The 20,641-nt window shown below is 41.5% G+C and overlaps 1 protein-coding gene across 2 annotated transcripts in view; it reads left to right on the forward strand.

The window, feature by feature from the left end:
• ValRS (Valyl-tRNA synthetase) overlaps nucleotides 1-20,641 on the forward strand; it is a 134,988-nt gene that overhangs the window by 87,186 nt on the left and 27,161 nt on the right. Inside the window, exons 14-17 of one of the 2 annotated variants that reach the window (XM_071692200.1) lie at nucleotides 1,580-1,722; nucleotides 4,945-5,265; nucleotides 7,057-7,209; nucleotides 8,919-9,125. In XM_071692200.1, the coding sequence (XP_071548301.1) occupies nucleotides 1,580-1,722; nucleotides 4,945-5,265; nucleotides 7,057-7,209; nucleotides 8,919-9,125 (824 nt within the window). The remainder of the gene's footprint in view (nucleotides 1-1,579; nucleotides 1,723-4,944; nucleotides 5,266-7,056; nucleotides 7,210-8,918; nucleotides 9,126-20,641) is intronic. The other variant, XM_071692201.1, reaches the window with a different exon arrangement.

A 20,641-nucleotide genomic window follows, 5' to 3' on the forward strand; every position in this document is an offset into this window, starting at 1 on the left:
TTGTTGTGGTGAGTTTTCTGTAGTGTTTTCCCTTTGTCATGGAGACTTTTAGATATGTAGAACATTTGTTACTATCTTGAGGTTTCCATTGTTTGTAATCCCAGCACCTGGAGATTTTCTGGAGGTGCCAGCAAGTTGAGAATACTTAGACCTCTAGTTAAGGCTTGGCACTGGTATTCTGTGGTATTACATCAGTATTCTCCTTTTCATGACTCCTACCAGGTATAGGAGAATTGCCCTTAAGTGGTCCTTTCGAGCTGTTGCTGGAAATCCTTGTAATTTCATATCCAGATAGCTCTTTGAGAAGGACTTGCTTTTACAATACTTTAAGTCTGTTATGAGGGATTCAGTTAAAAGTTGATTCCTTCAGCTACCCCTCCCCCCATCATGAGAAATATTGAACTGCTTTTAGTTAAATGTTTAAGAGAATAGGAACATTAGGGAGGAGTCTTTGCAAACTCTGTGCTAGAGTTGTCCTCTGCCAGAGGCCTGTTAAGGTTGAGGCACTAAAAACTTTGAACTGACACTGGAGTTCACAAGTTCTGGAGACTCAATTGCTGTGGCCACCCCCTTGAAGGAGTTCCAGTTGGGAACAGGTGCCAAAGATCTAGATGGATATTAGATAGGAAGTGTCACCTAAACATAGAACCTGGTTCCTTAAATCCCCCCCCCTCCCTCTCTCTCTCTCTCTCTCTCTCTCTCTCTCTCTCTCTCTCTCTCTCTCTCTCTCTCCTCTCCTCTCCTTTCTCTCCTCTCTCCTCTCTCTCTCCTCTCTCTCTCTCTCTCATAGGTGAACTGGAGGCAAAACAGATTATTTTAGGCCTGTCTTCAGTTTTTCTTGCTTTGTGTAGGGACCCAACACAGTGCTTCTAATAGCTTTCTTCACACATCATACCTTCCTAACACCTTTCACAAAGCATCTGTATCAACTCTTAACATATGCTTTCTCCTGATCCATAGATGATATGTGCAGATCTGTATGTGTCTCTTGAGTACTTCTCGCACACATTCTTAAAAGCAAACACCTGCTCCATATATTCTCAACTATATTGTTCCTCCCTATTCTGATGCTCTTTGCATGCCACTACCCTTTAATCACCATTTACCTATACAGTTTACCAGGTACACTCAACAACCTTATTCCTCTGTAATTTGAACGTTCACCTTTATCCCTCCTTGCCTTAATACAATGGCACAATACAGACATTTTGCCAATCCTCAGGCACCTCACCATAATGCAAACATACATTGAAAATCAAAACTAACCAATTAACAACACAGTCACCCCCTTTCATGAAAACTTTAACCGCAGTACAATCCATTTCAGCCATCTTGTCACCTTTCATCTTATGCATGGCTTTTACTACCTCTTCACCAAACCTTTTGCCATGGCTCACTTCATACAACTCCCCAATATTCTTAGATTTATGTCCATATCTCTTCACTGTCACTATTAGTTTAAGTATCTTTGCATGTACTCACCATATAGGGTGTTTAATCTGTCCAGCTAACTTTCCTATTTGTGGATAGCACAAAACCTGTATTTTAGCTAAATGTAACATAGAATTTTCTCTTCTAGGAAGGGACATCAACCTAGATGTGCTACGAGTTAATGGATACAGAAACTTTTGCAACAAGCTGTGGAATGCCACAAAATTTGCATTGATGAATATTGGCCAGGATTTCATCCCATATAAATCACTGCAGACTTTACTGGAAATGGTTAGTGTATATTTTATTCTCCCTCTTAACTCTGTTTGTTTTATTTTTATTTTTATTTTATTATACTTTGTCGCTGTCTCCCGCGTTTGCGAGGTAGCGCAAGGAAACAGACGAAAGAAATGGCCCAACCTCCCCCCATACACATGTATATACATACGTCCACACACGCAAATATACATACCTACACAGCTTACCATGGTTTACTCCAGACGCTTCACATGCCTTGATTTAATCCACTGACAGCACGTCAACCCCGGTATACCACATCGCTCCAATTCACTCTATTCCTTGCCCTCCTTTCACCCTCCTGCATGTTCAGGCCCCGATCACACAAAATCTTTTTCACTCCATCTTTCCACCTCCAATTTGGTCTCCCTCTTCTCCTTGCTCCCTCCACCTCCGACACATATATCCTCTTGGTCAGTCTTTCCTCACTCATTCTCTCCATGTGCCCAAACCACTTCAAAACACCCTCTTCTGCTCTCTCAACCACGCTCTTTTTATTTCCACACATCTCTCTTACCCTTACGTTACTTACTCGATCAAACCACCTCACACCACACATTGTCCTCAAACATCTCATTTCCAGCACATCCATCCTCCTGCGCACAACTCTATCCATAGCCCACGCCTTGCAACCATACAACATTGTTGGAACCACTATTCCTTCAAACATACCCATTTTTGCTTTCCGAGATAATGTTCTCGACTTCCACACATTTTTCAAGGCCCCCAGAATTTTCGCCCCCTCCCCACCCTATGATCCACTTCCGCTTCCATGTTTCCTTCCGCTGCCAGATCCACTCCCAGATATCTAAAACACTTCACTTCCTCCAGTTTTTCTCCATTCAAACTCACCTCCCAATTGACTTGACCCTCAACCCTACTGTACCTAATGACCTTGCTCTTATTCACATTTACTCTTAACTTTCTTCTTCCACACACTTTACCAAACTCAGTCACCAGCTTCTGCAGTTTCTCACATGAATCAGCCACCAGCGCTGTATCATCAGCGAACAACAACTGACTCACTTCCCAAGCTCTCTCATCCCCAACAGACTTTGTTTCACAGAATATATTTTCCTCAAAGATCCATGCAAGGCTGTAAAGAAAGACTCTCTTTGAGTATTATATGAATTAAGAAGATGCATTCACCCTACTGTAAGAAGAATTTCGCTAAGTCCTTGCTCTTCTGTAAGCAGCTTTACTAGCACTATTAGTATTCGTTAAGGTAAAGATCACTACCTAGTAATGTAATTCTAGGTCTTAGACAAGCCCTTAGACTATCCCTGGGGATAGGGGAGAAAGAATACTTCCCACGGATTCCCTGCATGTCGTAAAAGGTGACTAAAGGGGGCGGGAGCAGGGGGCTAGAAACCATCCCCTCCCTGTATTTAAATTTCTAAAAGGGGAACCAGAAGAAGGAGTCCTGGAGGGAGTGCTCATCCTTCTCAAAGGCTCAGATTGGGGTGTCTAAATGTGTGTGGATGTAACAAAGATGAGAAAAAAGGAGAGATAGTATGTTTGAGGAAAGGAACCTGGATGTTTTGGCTCTGAGTGAAACAAAGCTCAAGGGTAAAGGGGAAGAGTAGTTTGGGAGTGTCTTGGGAGTATAGTCAGGGGTTGGTGAGAGGACAAGAGCATAGGAAGGAGTAGTACTACTCCTGAAGCAGTTGTGGGAGTATGTGATAGAGTGTAAGAAAGTAAACTCTAGATTGATATGGGTAAAACTGAAAGTGGATGGAGAGAGATGGGTGATTATTGGCATCTATGCACCTGGTCATGAGAAGAAAGATCATGAGGGGCAGGTGTTTTGGGAGCAGCTGAGTTTGTTAGCAGCTTTGATGCATGAGACTGGGTTATAGCGATAGGTGATTTGAATGCAAAGGTGAGTAATGTGGCAGTTAAGGGTATAATTGGTGTACATGGGGTGTTCAGTGTTGTAAATGGAAATGGTGAAGAGCTTGTAGATTTGTGTGCTGTAAAAGGACTGGTGATTGGGAATTTTTTTTTTTCAAACTATTCGCCATTTCCCGCGTTAGTGAGGTAGCGTTAAGAACAGAGAACTGGGACTTTGAGGGAATATCCTCACCTGGCCCCCTTCTCTGTTCCTTCTTTTGGAAAATTAAAAGAAAAAAAAATAATGAGAGGGGAGGATTTCCAGCCCCCCCGCTCCCTCCCCTTTTAGTCGCCTTCTACGACATGCAGGGAATACGTGGGAAGTATTCTTTCTCCCCTATCCCCAGAGAGATATACATAAGTATGCATATACAAGTAGGAGAGATGGCCAGAGAGCATTGTTGGATTACGTGGTAATTGATAGGCGTGTGAAAGAGAGACTTTTGGATGTAATGTGCTGAGAGGGGCAACTGAAGGGATGTCTGATCATTTTCTTGTGGAGGCAAAGGTGAAGATTTGTAAAGGTATTCAGAAAAGAAGAGTGAATGTTGGGATGAAGAGAGTGGTTAGAGTAAGTGAGCTTGGAAAGGGGACTTATGTGAGGAAGTACCAGGAGAGATTGAATGCAGAATGGCAAAAGGTGGGAGCAAATGTCATGAGGGGAGTGGGGGAGGAATGGGATGTATCTAGGGAAGCAGTGAAGGCTTGATTAAGAGTTGCTTGTGGCATGAGAAAGGTAGGAGGTGGGCAGATTAGAAAGGGTAGTGAGTGGTGGGATGAAGAAGTAAGATTGTTAGTGAAAGAGAAGAGAGAGGCATTTGGATGATTTTTGCTGGGAAGTAGTGTAAATGACTGGGAGATGTATAAAGGAAAGCTGCAGGAGGTCAAGAGAAAGGTGCAATAGGTGAAAAAGAGGGCAAATGAGAGTTGGGGTGAACCATGGAACACCCCTGTAGTTTTTAGACTTTGTTATTTCTCAGTGTAAGAAAATAGCAACTTTCTCACTAAGCAAACTTAGATACTTTTTCTGCTGTTTCATGGTTTATTGAAAGTGTTTAGATTTTCAGTTGACAGAATGATTAGGGAGCCTTTGCCTTGTGTTAACCTGTTGCTCATACAAGAAAAGATGCCCATGACTCATTCAGCTTATTGTAATTTATTACTTTTAGAGTTATGTTACATGTTATCATTGGACACCTTTAGAAATATAGTAATGTTTTTAAACATCAGAAAAGTTCAATTAAACTTCTTTCATCTACACAGAATTAGTTTGCTTTTTTATGTAGATCAAATTCACCATATCTAACGAGGATTATTCAACAGGTGAAATCTGCAAGATCGAAGTGCACAGCACAGTTGAACAGATCATCCTACTCATCCAATAACACAAAACTTAGGAACTGTCATGTAGCTAGTTTATCTGAGCTGAACAAGAACTTGGAGCAGTTTAGTTATATTAAAGGTTTTACACCCACACAAGCTGATGTTTGTGTCATGGAAAAATTAAAAGCTGGAATGTCACATTCACAATATCCCCATCTTTTACGCTGGTATTGCCACATGTCTAGCTACTCAGAAGCTGAGAGAAAGTTATTGCCTGAAACTAGTGATAGCCCATTGACTTCCACCTCTGAGCATAGGGAGGTAAGGAAAGATAAGTTCTGTGCTGTATTTCTGTAACTGCTTGATCCGCTCTTATCATCTTTTTGTTTGCATATTTCGGGTGAAACAAATGTATCCACTTTGCTTCATTAGGGAAGGTAAGAAAGATTATACAGTTCTAATAGTAGAATAATCACAGTGATTTACTTTATCCATTGATTGGCTGTGTATGATTTGTAATTGTTTAAGGAGACACATGAGAGCATTTTGGTAAGCTAGAATACGTATATGTGGAATGGATGCATCCAACTTAGCCTTGGATAGGTTCAAAGTGTGCAAATCAGCTATAATGATCAAGGATATGAAGTATTATTTAGTTTACTAGACTTGTAGTATTATACTCATCCTCACTTTTGAATAGCAGGTAATAGTTGGTAGGCAGTCACCGACCAGGGAGGTACATTGCCATTACTAACCGCCTGAGTATATGGAGGGCCAGTGACAGGTACATAGTGAGCCAGCACTTCACCAGTTGTCAGACTGCTCTCCTTTGACCAATATATCTGTCTTTTTTCTTCCTACCTCACCTGCACATGCATTGCTAGCATTCTGTACACATACATGTAATATTTCCTTGTCACACACAGTACCTGACAGACACTTACCTCACACAACTCATTCTTCCTAACTCGTAAGTTTTACTGCTGTAAATGCTGTGTGCTAGCCCTGCCTTTTGGCACCTCTAGCCATCCACTTTCATTTTTACCCACATCAGTCTAGAATTCACACACTCCCACAACTCTTGCTTAAGGAGTTGTGCCATTCCTTTCACCAACCTGACTTTACTCCTAAGACATTTCCAAATTATTTCTCTTGTTCACCCATGAGCTTTGTTTCTTTCCTCATGCATACTACCTTATCTCTCCTATCTTCTCATTTTGGTTACACCCACTCACATCTAGACACCCCAGCCTGAGCCTTCAAAGGAGGATGAGTACTCCCTGCTTGGCTCCTGTTTTTATTCTGTCTTTTAGAAACTGAAATATTAGAGGGGATCCTTTCAACCATGTTAATGCTTACTTAGGCCTGTCTCCAACTACTCAGAGATCACTATAGAGATGATATTATCACCTTACTCCTCTTGGCTACCCAGTAGCACAGAACTCTTGTGGACTGCAGGCTGATAAGACTTCTGATATCAAATCAGCTTTTTCCATCCTCTGGATAGGTAATCTTTTTCTTTCTCTTTCATGTTTATTATGTAGCTCATTAAGAGAATAGTGTACTGTATAAGCACAGGTTTAGACTTAGTCACTCTGCATAAACTTCACACAACATAATCTAGAGGGCTGCAGCTAACTATAATCCCTTCCCATACATTATTAGAGGCAGTAGATATCAACAGTGTTTTTGACATGGCCCTCAACATAACCTCGCATTAAAGTTCCTTGACATCACCTTTATTGCATTGACAAAAGTAGTTGGCCATCTTCATAGCTGTCAGCCAAGCCAGAGTCACCCACAATAGTTTCACCTCCAAAGCCTGAAGCTCTAGACTTGAGTCCCCTAGGTGTATTTCTTTCTCTTCACAGCATATCAGAGACAGGAATAATTATAAATGAAAACCTTCAGTTAAAGGAGAGCAATTATAAAACAACACTTTTCATTAAAATAAGGAATGGTATGATAAAAAGAACATACATAATAAGGGAAAGAAAACTAATGATGAAAACTTTACCCATAACAAATGAATGCAGGAAGATTAATACAAAATATTGATTATTGTTTAGAGACAGTAGTAAATTTTCGATAACATTATTCTTCTTTTGACAGAAATTGGACCTGAGTATGATGGACAGATGGATGCTAAGTCAGTTGGCCATTGCAGTGAAAGAGTGCAACATTGCTTTTGAAGAATTTAATTTCCCAAGAGCCACCACAGCCCTGTATAATCTGTGGTGGTACCAGATATGTGATGTTTACCTGGTAAGGAACAAACTGTAAAAGTCAGTCATAAAATTGTAGAAGGGTAGTAAGATGTGTTTCAAATTAAAATTGTTTCAGGCAATTCATTTCAAAGTGTATAAGTTACCAACAACACAGAGATATGTTAGTCTAAATGATGAATGGCTTCATTTGCTCGCATCCAAACTCTGCTGTCATGGAAAATGCCCATTTTCCTCAGCCAAGGCTCATACCCCTTTCTTTGGTTTCCCTTGAGTGCTTCATATGCCCTGGTTCCCTCCATGCACAGCATGTTGCCCTCTATATACTACATTCCTTCAAATTGTACTGTCCTATGCACATCTCACACTCCTATATGTTTAGAGCCTGATCAGTCGAAGCATTTTCCACTCTATCCTTTCACCTCCTCTTCAGGGGGGTGAAAGGCATGCAAGGAATAGAGTGAATTGGAATGATGTGGTTTACTGGGGTTGATGTGCTGTCAGTGGATTGAACCAGGGCATGTGAAGTGTCTGGGGGAAACCATGGAAAGTGTTGTGGGGCCTGGATGTGGAAAGGGAGCTGTGGTTTCAGTGCATTATAAATGACAGCTAGAGACTGAGTGTGAACGAATGTGGCCTTTTTTGTCTTTTTCTAGTGCTATCTCGTGCTTGTGCAGGAGGAGGGGGTTGTCATTTCATGTGTGGCGGGGTGGCGACAGGAATGAATAAAGGCAGCGAGTATGAATTATGTACATTTGTATATATGTATATGTCTGTGTATGTATATATATGTATACGTTGAAATGTATAGATATGTATATGTGCGTGTGTGGATGTGTATGTATATACACATGTATGTGGGTGGGTTGGGCCATTCTTTCGTTTATTTCTCTGCGCTACCTTGCTAACGCGGGACACAGTGACAAAGTATAATAATGATAATAATATAATACATATGCTTGCAACAAATAGAAGGTATACAGATTTAACATCCCACACCTGATAGTAACTTTGCAAAGTAAATGAAAAAAAAATCATCAGATGAAGACTAATACTTGGAAAAAATATTAAAAAGGCACCAGACAAAAAAATTTGAATGCCCATTGAGGAAACTGGAACGCTTATTACATACATTACCAGGAGAACTACGAAACTTACATTGAGTGACTACAGAAACAATTAGCAATAAACGAGACCCTTGGCTGAAGACAGTATCTGATGAACCTTGAATTAACTGTACTGATTAGCCACAGAAAAAAAAGATAGCATTATAAAACAAGTAAGATGTGATGAATAGAGTATAGGTGGTTGAGAAAAACAGCATTGTCCCTGAAGCAAATAGTGCAATGAGCAACATATGCTAGTCTTGCCATCAGGGCAAAATCTTGTCAAAGGTACTTGTAGGTATGGATTCTCCATCTCCAAGCACACTTTCACTGCCTCACATTCTTCCTTTGATGCCATCATCTCTTTGAAGTACTTGTTTTATTGAATTAATATCTTAACTTTTTTTTTTTACTTTGTAATTAATATAGTTCTATAGGCAACCATGAATGTTCTTTTACTACTTTTCCCATTTTGTTGTTCATAGTAGTAAATACTTTTTTTTCTTTCTGTTCCAATATTCTACTTTACTTCATCATCATATTTTTCATACTTTTCCTTATGATAGCATGTTATGCATCCTGATGTTTTGCATCACTGAAATGAGTAAATGATAAATACTGACATATTGTATTTTCTTTGCAGGAATGCCTAAAACCAGTTATGTATTCAGACAATGGAATGGCAAAGGAACTGAGTCGTAATGTACTGTACACTGCTTTATATGTGGGTTTAACTCTCATATCCCCATTCATGCCTTTCCTGTCTGAAGAACTGTTCCAGCGCCTACCACCACGCACTGCCAATGAACCTCCATCAATATGTGTCACGCCATATCCAGATCCACTGGAGGTGAGCTTCTTTCTGTCTTTGATTTACTTATGTGTGTTGACATTTCCACTTGCTCTAAATAAATTTGAACTCAGAAAATGTTGAGAAACATAACAGTATGACTTCTCTGTACAAAGAATGTGAACAGAAAATGAAATGCACAGTTGCTCATAGTTCTGGCTAGTACAGTTAGCATTGCAAATGCTGATCACTTATGGTGAAGCTCTGAATGTCTGGATTTGAAGTGTCTTGAGCATGACCTTACCATGGTTTACCCCAGATGCTTCACATGCCCTGTTTCAGCCCATAGACAGCACGTCGACCCCAGTATACTGCATCATTCCAATTCACTCTATTCCTTGCATGCCTCACCCTCCTTTAGGTTCAGGGCCCAATCACTCAAAATCTTTTTAACTCCATCCTCCCACCTCCAATGTGGTCTTCTGCTTCTCCTTGTTCCCTCCACCTCTGACACGCATATTTCTTTGTCAATCTTTCCTCACTCATTCTCTCCATATGTCCAAACCATATCAACACACCCTCTTCTGCTATCTCAACCACACTTATACATATACACGTATGCATACACATACATATATACTCTTTTTTTTTCTTTTTTTTTTTTTCTTTGTCGCTGTCTCCCGCGTTTGCGAGGTAGCGCAAGGAAACAGACGAAAGAAATGGCCCAACCCACCCCCATACACATGTATATACATACGTCCACACACGCAAATATGCATACCTACACACCTTTCCATGGTTTACCCCAGACGCTTCACATGCCCTGATTCAATCCACTGACAGCACGTCAACCCCGGTACACCACATCAATCCAATCCACTCTATTCCTTGCCCTCCTTTCACCCTCCTGCATGTTCAGGCCCCGATCACACAAAATCTTTTTCACTCCATCTTTCCACCTCCAATTTGGTCTCCCACTTCTCCTCGTTCCCTCCACCTCCGACACATATATCCTCTTGGTCAATCTTTCCTCACTCATTCTCTCCATGTGCCCAAACCATTTCAAAACACCCTCTTCTGCTCTCTCAACCACACTCTTTTTATTTCCACACATCTCTCTTACCCTTACGTTACTTACTCGATCAAACCACCTCACACCACACATTGTCCTCAAACATCTCATTTCCAGCACATCCATCCTCCTGCGCACAACTCTATCCATAGCCCACGCCTCGCAACCATACAACATTGTTGGAACCACTATTCCTTCAAACATACCCATTTTTGCTTTCCGAGATAATGTTCTCGACTTCCACACATTCTTCAAGGCTCCCAGGATTTTCGCTCCCTCCCCCACCCTATGATCCACTTCCGCTTCCATGGTTCCATATATACTCTTGTAGATACATATTCATCCTCCCTTGCCATCATCCATTCCGGATGTCATGTTGCCCCACAGGAAATAGCACAAATGCTTGAAGGGAAAGAAAAAAGAATACACATATTAGTAAATAGGAACATAAGATAGGAGCCTCTGCAAACACTGCACTAGAGTTGCCCCTCTGCCACTGGCCTGTTAAGGGTGAAGCACTAAAGGCTAAGAAGTAGCACTGGATTCTACCAGTTATGGAGATTCTACTGTTGTGGCCGCCCCCTTGAGAGAGTTCCTGTTGGTACAGGCATCACAGATATAGATGGATAGATATACTTATATATTTATTATACTTTGTCGCTGTCTCCTGCGTTAGCAAGGTAGTGCAAAGAAACAGATGAAATAATGGCCCAGCCCATCCACATACACATGTATATACATACACGTCCACACACAGCACATATACATACCTATACATCTCAACGTATACATATATATACACACACAGACAAATACATATATACACATGTACATAATTTTGCAGTACTGGCATGCTGGGCAGGTACTTGTTCATTTTCATGTGTTTACTGTGTACTGGATTCCTGACAACTTAAGCTAAAATTTCATTTGTCAAGGCTGTTTGCTGTAAAGTTTTATAGTTATATCACTGGCCCACCAGTGATGCTACTACGTTTGTGAATCAAGAACCATTTCAACACAAACCTCGCCAGGTGGTAGAGTGTCCCGCAGTGTATCGAGACAGACTTCCCCAGAACTTTTTTTAAAGGGGAAGTAAATGTTTATAGTTGTGTTACTGGAGTGATAGTTTTCATACATGGTGCTTTGACAAGAAAATAGTGAAATTGGAAAAAATGTAGCTTAGACATTGAAGCTTATTGATACAGTGGTTAAATTGATGAGAACTACTATTGACGTTTGTGTAAATAAATTATACATTTCCCTTTTCCATAGCCAGAGGTTGAACCATTATGTGACATTCATTTTTTCATTTCATTTCAAGCTAGAAGTTTCAGTTTTCTAAATTATTTCTTACATTTTTCATATGTATATATATGTATATGTGTGTGTGTGTGTGTGTATGTGCGCATGTATGTGTATATATATATATATATATATATATATATATATATATATATATATTTATATATATATATATTTTTTTTTTTTTTTTTTTTTTTTTTTATCCCTGGGGATAGGGGTGAAAGAATACTTCCCACGCATGCCTCGCATGTCGTAGAAGGCGACTAGAGGGGACGGAAGCGGGGGGCCAGAAATCCTCCCCTCGTATTTTTTAACTTTCTAAAATGGGAAACAGAAGAAGGAGTCACGCGGGGAGTGCTCATCCTCCTCGAAGGCTCAGACTGGGGTGTCTAAATGTGTGTGGGTGTAACCAAGATGTGAAAAAAGGAGAGATAGGTAGTATGTTTGAGGAAAGGAACCTGGATGTTTTGGCTCTGAGTGAAACGAAGCTCAAGGGTAAAGGGGAAGAGTGGTTTGGGAATGTCTTGGGAGTAAAGTCAGGGGTTAGTGAGAGGACAAGAGCAAGGAAAGGAGTAGCAGTACTCCTGAAGCAGGAGTTGTGGGAGTATGTGATAGAATGTAAGAAAGTAAATTCTCGATTAATATGGGTAAAACTGAAAGTTGATGGAGAGAGATGGGTGATTGTTGGTGCATATGCACCTGGGCATGAGAAGAAAGATCATGAGAGGCAAGTGTTTTGGGAGCAGCTGAATGAGTGTGTTAGTAGTTTTGATGCACGAGACCGGGTTATAGTGATGGGTGATTTGAATGCAAAGGTGAGTAATGTGGCAGTTGAGGGAATAATTGGTAGACATGGGGTGTTCAGTGTTGTAAATGGAAATGGTGAAGAGCTTGTAGATTTATGTGCTGAAAAAGGACTGGTGATTGGGAATACCTGGTTTAAAAAGCGAGATATACATAAGTTTACGTATGTAAGTAGGAGAGATGGCCAGAGAGCGTTATTGGATTACATGTTAATTGACAGGTGCGCGAAAGAGAGACTTTTGGATGTTAATGTGCTGAGAGGTGCAACTGGAGGGATGTCTGATCATTATCTTGTGGAGGCTAAGGTGAAGATTTGTATGGATTTTCAGAAAAGAAGAGTGAATGTTGGGGTGAAGAGGGTGGTGAGAGTAAGTGAGCTTGGGAAGGAGACTTGTGTGAGGAAGTACCAGGAGAGACGGAGTACAGAATGGAAAAAGGTGAGAACAAAGGACATAAGGAGAGTGGGGAAGGAATGGGATGTATTTAGGGAAGCAGTGATGGCTTGCGCAAAAGATGCTTGTGGCATGAGAAGAGTGGGAGGTGGGTTGATTAGAAAGGGTAGTGAGTGGTGGGATGAAGAAGTAAGATTATTAGTGAAAGAGAAGAGAGAGGCAATTGGACGATTTTTGCAGGGAAAAAATGCAATTGAGTGGGAGGTGTATAAAAGAAAGAGACAGGAGGTCAAGAGAAAGGTGCAAGAGGTGAAAAAGAGGGCAAATGAGAGTTGGGGTGAGAGAGTATCATTAAATTTTAGGGAGAATAAAAAGATGTTCTGGAAGGAGGTAAATAAAGTGCGTAAGACAAGGGAGCAAATGGGAACTTCATTGAAGGGCGCAGATGGGGAGGTGATAACAAGTAGTGGTGATGTGAGAAGGAGATGGAGTGAGTATTTTGAAGGTTTGTTGAATGTGTTTGATGATAGAGTGGCAGATATAGGGTGTTTTGGTCGAGGTGGTGTGCAAAGTGAGAGGGTTAGGGAAAATGATTTGGTAAACAGAGAAGAGGTAGTAAAAGCTTTGCGGAAGATGAAAGCCGGCAAGGCAGCAGGTTTGGATGGTATTGCAGTGGAATTTATTAAAAAAGGGGGTGACTGTATTATTGACTGGTTGGTAAGGTTATTTAATGTATGTATGACTCATGGTGAGGTGCCTGAGGATTGGCGGAATGCGTGCATAGTGCCATTGTACAAAGGCAAAGGGGATAAGAGTGAGTGCTCAAATTACAGAGGTATAAGTTTGTTGAGTATTCCTGGTAAATTATATGGGAGGGTATTGATTGAGAGGGTGAAGGCATGTACAGAGCATCAGATTGGGGAAGAGCAGTGTGGTTTCAGAAGTGGTAGAGGGTGTGTGGATCAGGTGTTTGCTTTGAAGAATGTATGTGAGAAATACTTAGAAAAGCAAATGGATTTGTATGTAGCATTTATGGATCTGGAGAAGGCATATGATAGAGTTGATAGAGATGCTCCGTGGAAGGTATTAAGAATATATGGTGTGGGAGGCAAGTTGTTAGAAGCAGTGAAAAGTTTTTATCGAGGATGTAAGGCATGTGTACGTGTAGGAAGAGAGGAGAGTGATTGGTTCTCAGTGAATGTAGGTTTGCGGCAGGGGTGTGTGATGTCTCCATGGTTGTTTAATTTGTTTATGGATGGGGTTGTTAGGGAGGTGAATGCAAGAGTTTTGGAAAGAGGGGCAAGTATGAAGTCTGTTGGGGATGAGAGAGTTTGGGAAGTGAATCAGTTGTTGTTCGCTGATGATACAGCGCTGGTGGCTGATTCATGTGAGAAACTGCAGAAGCTGGTGACTGAGTTTGGTAAAGTGTGTGAAAGAAGAAAGTTAAGAGTAAATGTGAATAAGAGCAAGGTTATTAGGTACAGTAGGGTTGAGGGTCAAGTCAATTGGGAGGTAAGTTTGAATGGAGAAAAACTGGAGGAAGTAAAGTGTTTTAGATATCTGGGAGTGGATCTGGCAGCGGATGGAACCATGGAAGCGGAAGTGGATCATAGGGTGGGGGAGGGGGCGAAAATCCTGGAAGCCTTGAAGAATGTGTGGAAGTCGAGAACATTATCTCGGAAAGCAAAAATGGGTATGTTTGAAGGAATAGTGGTTCCAATTCACTCTATTCCTTGCCCTCCTTTCACCCTCCTGCATGTTCAGGCCCCTGATCACACAAAATCTTTCTCACTCCATCTTTCTACCTCCAATTTGGTCTCCCTCTTCTCCTCGTTCCCTCCACCTCCGACACATATATCCTCTTGGTCAATCTTTCCTCACTCATTCTCTCCATGTGCCCAAACCATTTCAAAACACCCTCTTCTGCTCTCTCAACCACGCTCTTTTTATTTCCACACATCTCTCTTACCCTTACGTTACTTACTCGATCAAACCACCTCACACCACACATTGTCCTCAAACATCTCATTTCCAGCACATCCATCCTCCTGCGCACAACTCTATCCATAGCCCACGCCTCGCAACCATACAACATTGTTGGAACCACTATTCCTTCAAACATACCCATTTTTGCTTTCCGAGATAATGTTCTCGACTTCCACACATTCTTCAAGGCTCCCAGAATTTTCGCCCCCTCCCCCACCCTATGATCTACTTCCGCTTCCGTGGTTCCATCCACTGCCAGATCCACTCCCAGATATCTAAAGCACTTCACTTCCTCCAGTTTTTCTCCATTCAAACTCATCTCCCAGTTGACTTGACCCTCAACCCTACTGTACCTAATAACCTTGCTCTTATTCACATTTACTCTTAACTTTCTTCTTTCACACACTTTACCAAACTCAGTCACCAGCTTCTGCAGTTTCTCACATGAATCAGCCACCAGCGCTGTATCATCAGCGAACAACAACTGACTCACTTCCCAAGCTCTCTCATCCCCAACAGACTTCATACTTGCCCCTCTTTCCAAAACTCTTGCATTCACCTCCCTAACAACCCCACCCATAAACAAATTAAACAACCATGGAGACATCACACACCCCTGCCGCAAACCTACATTCACTGAGAACCAATCACTTTCCTCCCTTCCTACACGTACACATGCCTTACATCCTCGATAAAAACTTTTCACTGCTTCTAACAACTTGCCTCCCACACCATATATTCTTAATACCTTCCACAGAGCATCTCTATCAACTCCATCATATGCCTTCTCCAGATCCATAAATGCTACATACAAATCCATTTGCTTTTCTAAGTATTTCTCACATACATTCTTCAAAGCAAACACCTGATCCACACATCCTCTACCACTTCTGAAACCACACTGCTCTTCCCCAATCTGATGCTCTGTACATGCCTTCACCCTCTCAATCAATACCCTCCCATATAATTTACCAGGAATACTCAACAAACTTATACCTCTGTAATTTGAGCACTCACCCTTATCCCCTTTGCCTTTGTACATTGGCACTATGCACGCATTCTGCCAATCCTCAGGCACCTCACCATGAGTCATACATACATTAAATAACCTTACCAACCAGTCAACAATACAGTCACCCCCTTTTTTAATAAATTCCACTGCAATACCATCCAAACCTGCTGCCTTGCCGGCTTTCATCTTCCGCAAACTTTTACTACCTCTTCTCTGTTTACCAAATCATTTTCCCTAACCCTCTCTCTTTGCACACCACCTCGACCAAAACACCCTATATCTGCCACTCTATCATCAAACACATTCAACAAACCTTCAAAATACTCACTCCATCTCCTTCTCACATCACCACTACTTGTTATCACCTCCCCATTTGCACCCTTCACTGAAGTTCCCATTTGCTCCCTTGTCTTGCGCACTTTATTTACCTCCTTCCAGAACATCTTTTTATTCTCCCTAAAATTTAATGATACTCTCTCACCCCAACTCTCATTTGCCCTTTTTTTCACCTCTTGCACCTTTCTCTTGACCTCCTGTCTCTTTCTTTTATACATCTCCCACTCAATTGCATTTTTTCCCTGCAAAAATCGTCCAAATGCCTCTCTCTTCTCTTTCACTAATACTCTTACTTCTTCATCCCACCACTCACTACCCTTTCTAATCAACCCACCTCCCACTCTTCTCATGCCACAAGCATCTTTTGTGCAATCCATCACTGATTCCCTAAATACATCCCATTCCTCCCCCACTCCCCTTACTTCCATTGTTCTCACCTTTTTCCATTCTGTACTCAGTCTCTCCTGGTACTTCCTCACACAAGTCTCCTTCCCAAGCTCACTTACTCTCACCACCCTCTTCACCCCAACATTCACTCTTCTTTTCTGAAAACCCATACAAATCTTCACCTTAGCCTCCACAAGATAATGATCAGACATCCCTCCAGTTGCACCTCTCAGCACATTAACATCCAAAAGTCTCTCTTTCGCGCGCCTGTCAATTAACACGTAATCCAATAACGCTCTCTGGCCATCTCTCCTACTTACATAAGTATACTTATGTATATCTCGCTTTTTAAACCAGGTATTCCCAATCATCAGTCCTTTTTCAGCACATAAATCTACAAGCTCTTCACCATTTCCATTTACAACACTGAACACCCCATGTACACCAATTATTCCCTCAACTGCCACATTACTCACCTTTGCATTCAAATCACCCATCACTATAACCCGGTCTCGTGCATCAAAACCACTAACACACTCATTCAGCTGCTCCCAAAACACTTGCCTCATGATCTTTCTTCTCATGCCCAGGTGCATATGCACCAATAATCACCCATCTCTCTCCATCAACTTTCAGTTTTACCCATATTAATCGAGAATTTACTTTCTTACATTCTATCACATACTCCCACAACTCCTGTTTCAGGAGTACTGCTACTCCTTCCCTTGCTCTTGTCCTCTCACTAACCCCTGACTTTACTCCCAAGACATTCCCAAACCACTCTTCCCCTTTACCCTTGAGCTACGTTTCACTCAAAGCCAAAACATCCAAGTTCCTTTCCTCAAACATACTACCTATCTCTCCTTTTTTCACATCTTGGTTACATCCACACACATTTATGCACCCCAATCTGAGCCTTCGAGGAGGATGAGCACTCCCCGCGTGACTCCTTCTTCTGTTTCCCATTTTAGAAAGTTAAAAAAAATACAAGGAGTGGAGGATTTCTGGCCTCCCGCTCCCGTCCCTTCTAGTCGCTTTCTACGACACGCGAGCAATGTAAACTTATTGAACCCAAATTGCGTGAAATGAACTAGTCCTTCGTTAGACATAGCAATGAATGAAAAACATTAGTAATCATTTACCAAAGTTAAAGTGGCGGTGTACGGTGTAATCTTAACGATACAAGAATCCTACTCGCGCTTCCCTGATGAATCAGTCCTACCAGTTTAGAAAAATTTATTGGGTTTCATAGGGAATTAAGCTGCAGCAGTAAAGTACACGGTGAATTATAGTGTAAGTACACCGCCCAGGTGCATATGCACCAATAATCATCCATCTCTCTCCATCCACTTTCAGTTTTACCCATATCAATCTAGAGTTTACTTTCTTACACTCTATCACATACTCCCACCACTGCTGTTTCAGTAGTGCTACTCCTTCCCTTGCTCTTGTCCTCTCACTAACCCCTGACTTTACTCCCAAGACGTTCCCAAACCACTCTTCCCCTTTACCCTTGAGCTTCGTTTCACTCAGAGCCAAAACATCCAGGTTCGTTTCCTCAAACATACTACCTATCTCTCCTTTTTTCTCATCTTGGTTACATCCACTCACATTTAGACACCCCAGTCTGAGCCTTTGAGGAGGATGAGCACTCCCCGCATGACTCCTTCTGTTTCCCTGTTTAGAAAGTTAAAATACAAGGAGTCCCGGGAGGGTTTCTAGCTTTCGCTCCCATCCCCTTTAGTCGCCTTCTACGACGCGTGAGGAATGCATGGGAAGTATTCTTTCTCCCCTATCCCCAGGGGTATATCAAGAATAAACCTAATTACATACCATTAACCTTGAATATGGAGACTCTACTTGACCCTGCTATATGATGCAACAATATACTATGATTATAGCTAAAATATGTTCATACTGCTGTGCACTGATGCACTTGCCTTGGGTAGTTCAAAACAGTACAGCGGATTATGTGTCAACAGAGCAACTGACCAAGCTTTCCACATTGTATCTGATGTGTAGGGTAGATTCCTACAACAAAGTTGAATTGTTAGAATAAGGTGAAGTAGATTTAAAATGTTATGGTATACCTCACTGCCAGGTAAGTCAATACTTGAAATATCTAGTCTTATCAACTAACACCAACAAGGATGATTTTGAATTGGCCGTGACCACTCTGTTATTAATATCTAACACATTTCATGGAGTGATTGACAACTTAATGAAAACGATTAATATCTTACTTTCTTGGATATTCAGGCCAATTGGAAAATCATTAAACACAAAGTTAGGGATACTATTTGATACAAATAGTTGAGTGTTAATTATCATACAGGAAAGGATGAGGCTCTAATGGCAAATGATGTTTACTTTTCTTCAAGCTCTGATATTTTGGGAAATGCAGATTTCAAAATATTACTTGCAGTTCCTTTAAAACTTCCCTATGCCTTTCATAGGGAGAATCAGCTGGCTTCATAACTGCTACTTATTCAAAAGGTACACCTATATGGTTCAGCGTTAAAGCCCAAACGAGCACACCACTACAATGAGAGAGAGACCCAAGCTGTTAACCTTATCCTCTATCTACTGAGCCCTAATGATGAGCTTGTAATTGACAATATGAGAAACTCAATAGGGGTATGAGGTTCTGAAGAAGTTTTTGGACCCATGCACAGGGTGCAGCAGTGATAGAATAACTACTGAAGTGTCGTGTTGGTAAGGTTGTTGCAGTGAGGATGCATAAACAGGCATATATTAGCTCATTATTGTGGATAATCAAGGTAAAAAGGATTACAATTTTGAGGATTATGTAGACTGTAAACAAGTTTCTGATTAGTTAGAGACATCATGTCGTAAAAACAGTAACTCCCTATCATTACCACCCTTCATATAGTTAGCAGTATTTTTGTAGTTTCCTAATGTAGAGAAAAGCATGCACAAACATGGCAAGAGAGAGAGATAGAGGCAGGTGGAGGAGGAATTTGATGTCGATGTGCCAAATTATTTCTAAACTGTAGGTAACAGCAGAGTACATTATATTTTTTTTTATTATTATACTTTGTCGCTGTCTCCCGCGTTTGCGAGGTAGCGCAAGGAAACAGACGAAAGAAATGGCCCATCCCTCCCCCCCCATACACATGTATATACATACGTCCACACACGCAAATATACATACCTACACAGCTTTCCATGGTTTACCCCAGACGCTTCACATGCCTTGATTCAATCCACTGACAGCACGTCAACCCCGGTATACCACATCGCTCCAATTCACTTTATTCCTTGCCCTCCTTTCACCCTCCTGCATGTTCAGGCCCCGATCACACAAAATCTTTTTCACTCCATCTTTCCACCTCCAATTTGGTCTCCCTCTTCTCCTCGTTCCCTCCACCTCCGACACATATATCCTCTTGGTCAATCTTTCCTCACTCATTCTCTCCATGTGCCCAAACCACTTCAAAACACCCTCTTCTGCTCTCTCAACCACGCTCTTTTTATTTCCACACATCTCTCTTACCCTTACGTTACTCACTCGATCAAACCACCTCACACCACACATTGTCCTCAAACATCTCATTTCCAGCACATCCATCCTCCTGCGCACAACTCTATCCATAGCCCATGCCTCGCAACCATACAACATTGTTGGAACCACTATTCCTTCAAACATACCCATTTTTGCTTTCCGAGATAATGTTCTTGACTTCCACACATTCTTCAAGGCCCCCAGAATTTTCGCCCCCTCCCCCACCCTATGATCCACTTCCGCTTCCATGGTTCCATCCGCTGCCAGATCCACTCCCAGATATCTAAAACACTTCACTTCCTCCAGTTTTTCTCCATTCAAACTCACCTCCCAATTGACTTGACAAATTGACTTGACCCTCAACCCTACTGTACCTAATAACCTTGCTCTTATTCACATTTACTCTTAACTTTCTTCTTCCACACACTTTACCAAACTCAGTCACCAGCTTCTGCAGTTTCTCACATGAATCAGCCACCAGCGCTGTATCATCAGCGAACAACAACTGACTCACTTCCCAAGCTCTCTCATCCCCAACAGACTTCATACTTGCCCCTCTTTCCAAAACTCTTGCATTTACCTCCCTAACAACCCCATCCATAAACAAATTAAACAACCATGGGGACATCACACACCCCTGCCGCAAACCTACATTCACTGAGAACCAATCACTTTCCTCTCTTCCTACACGTACACATGCCTTACATCCTCGATAAAAACTTTTCACTGCTTCTAACAACTTTCCTCCCACACCATATA

This window comes from Panulirus ornatus, chromosome 52, assembly GCF_036320965.1.
Source record: "Panulirus ornatus isolate Po-2019 chromosome 52, ASM3632096v1, whole genome shotgun sequence".
Classification (NCBI taxonomy): Eukaryota; Metazoa; Arthropoda; class Malacostraca; order Decapoda; family Palinuridae; genus Panulirus; species Panulirus ornatus.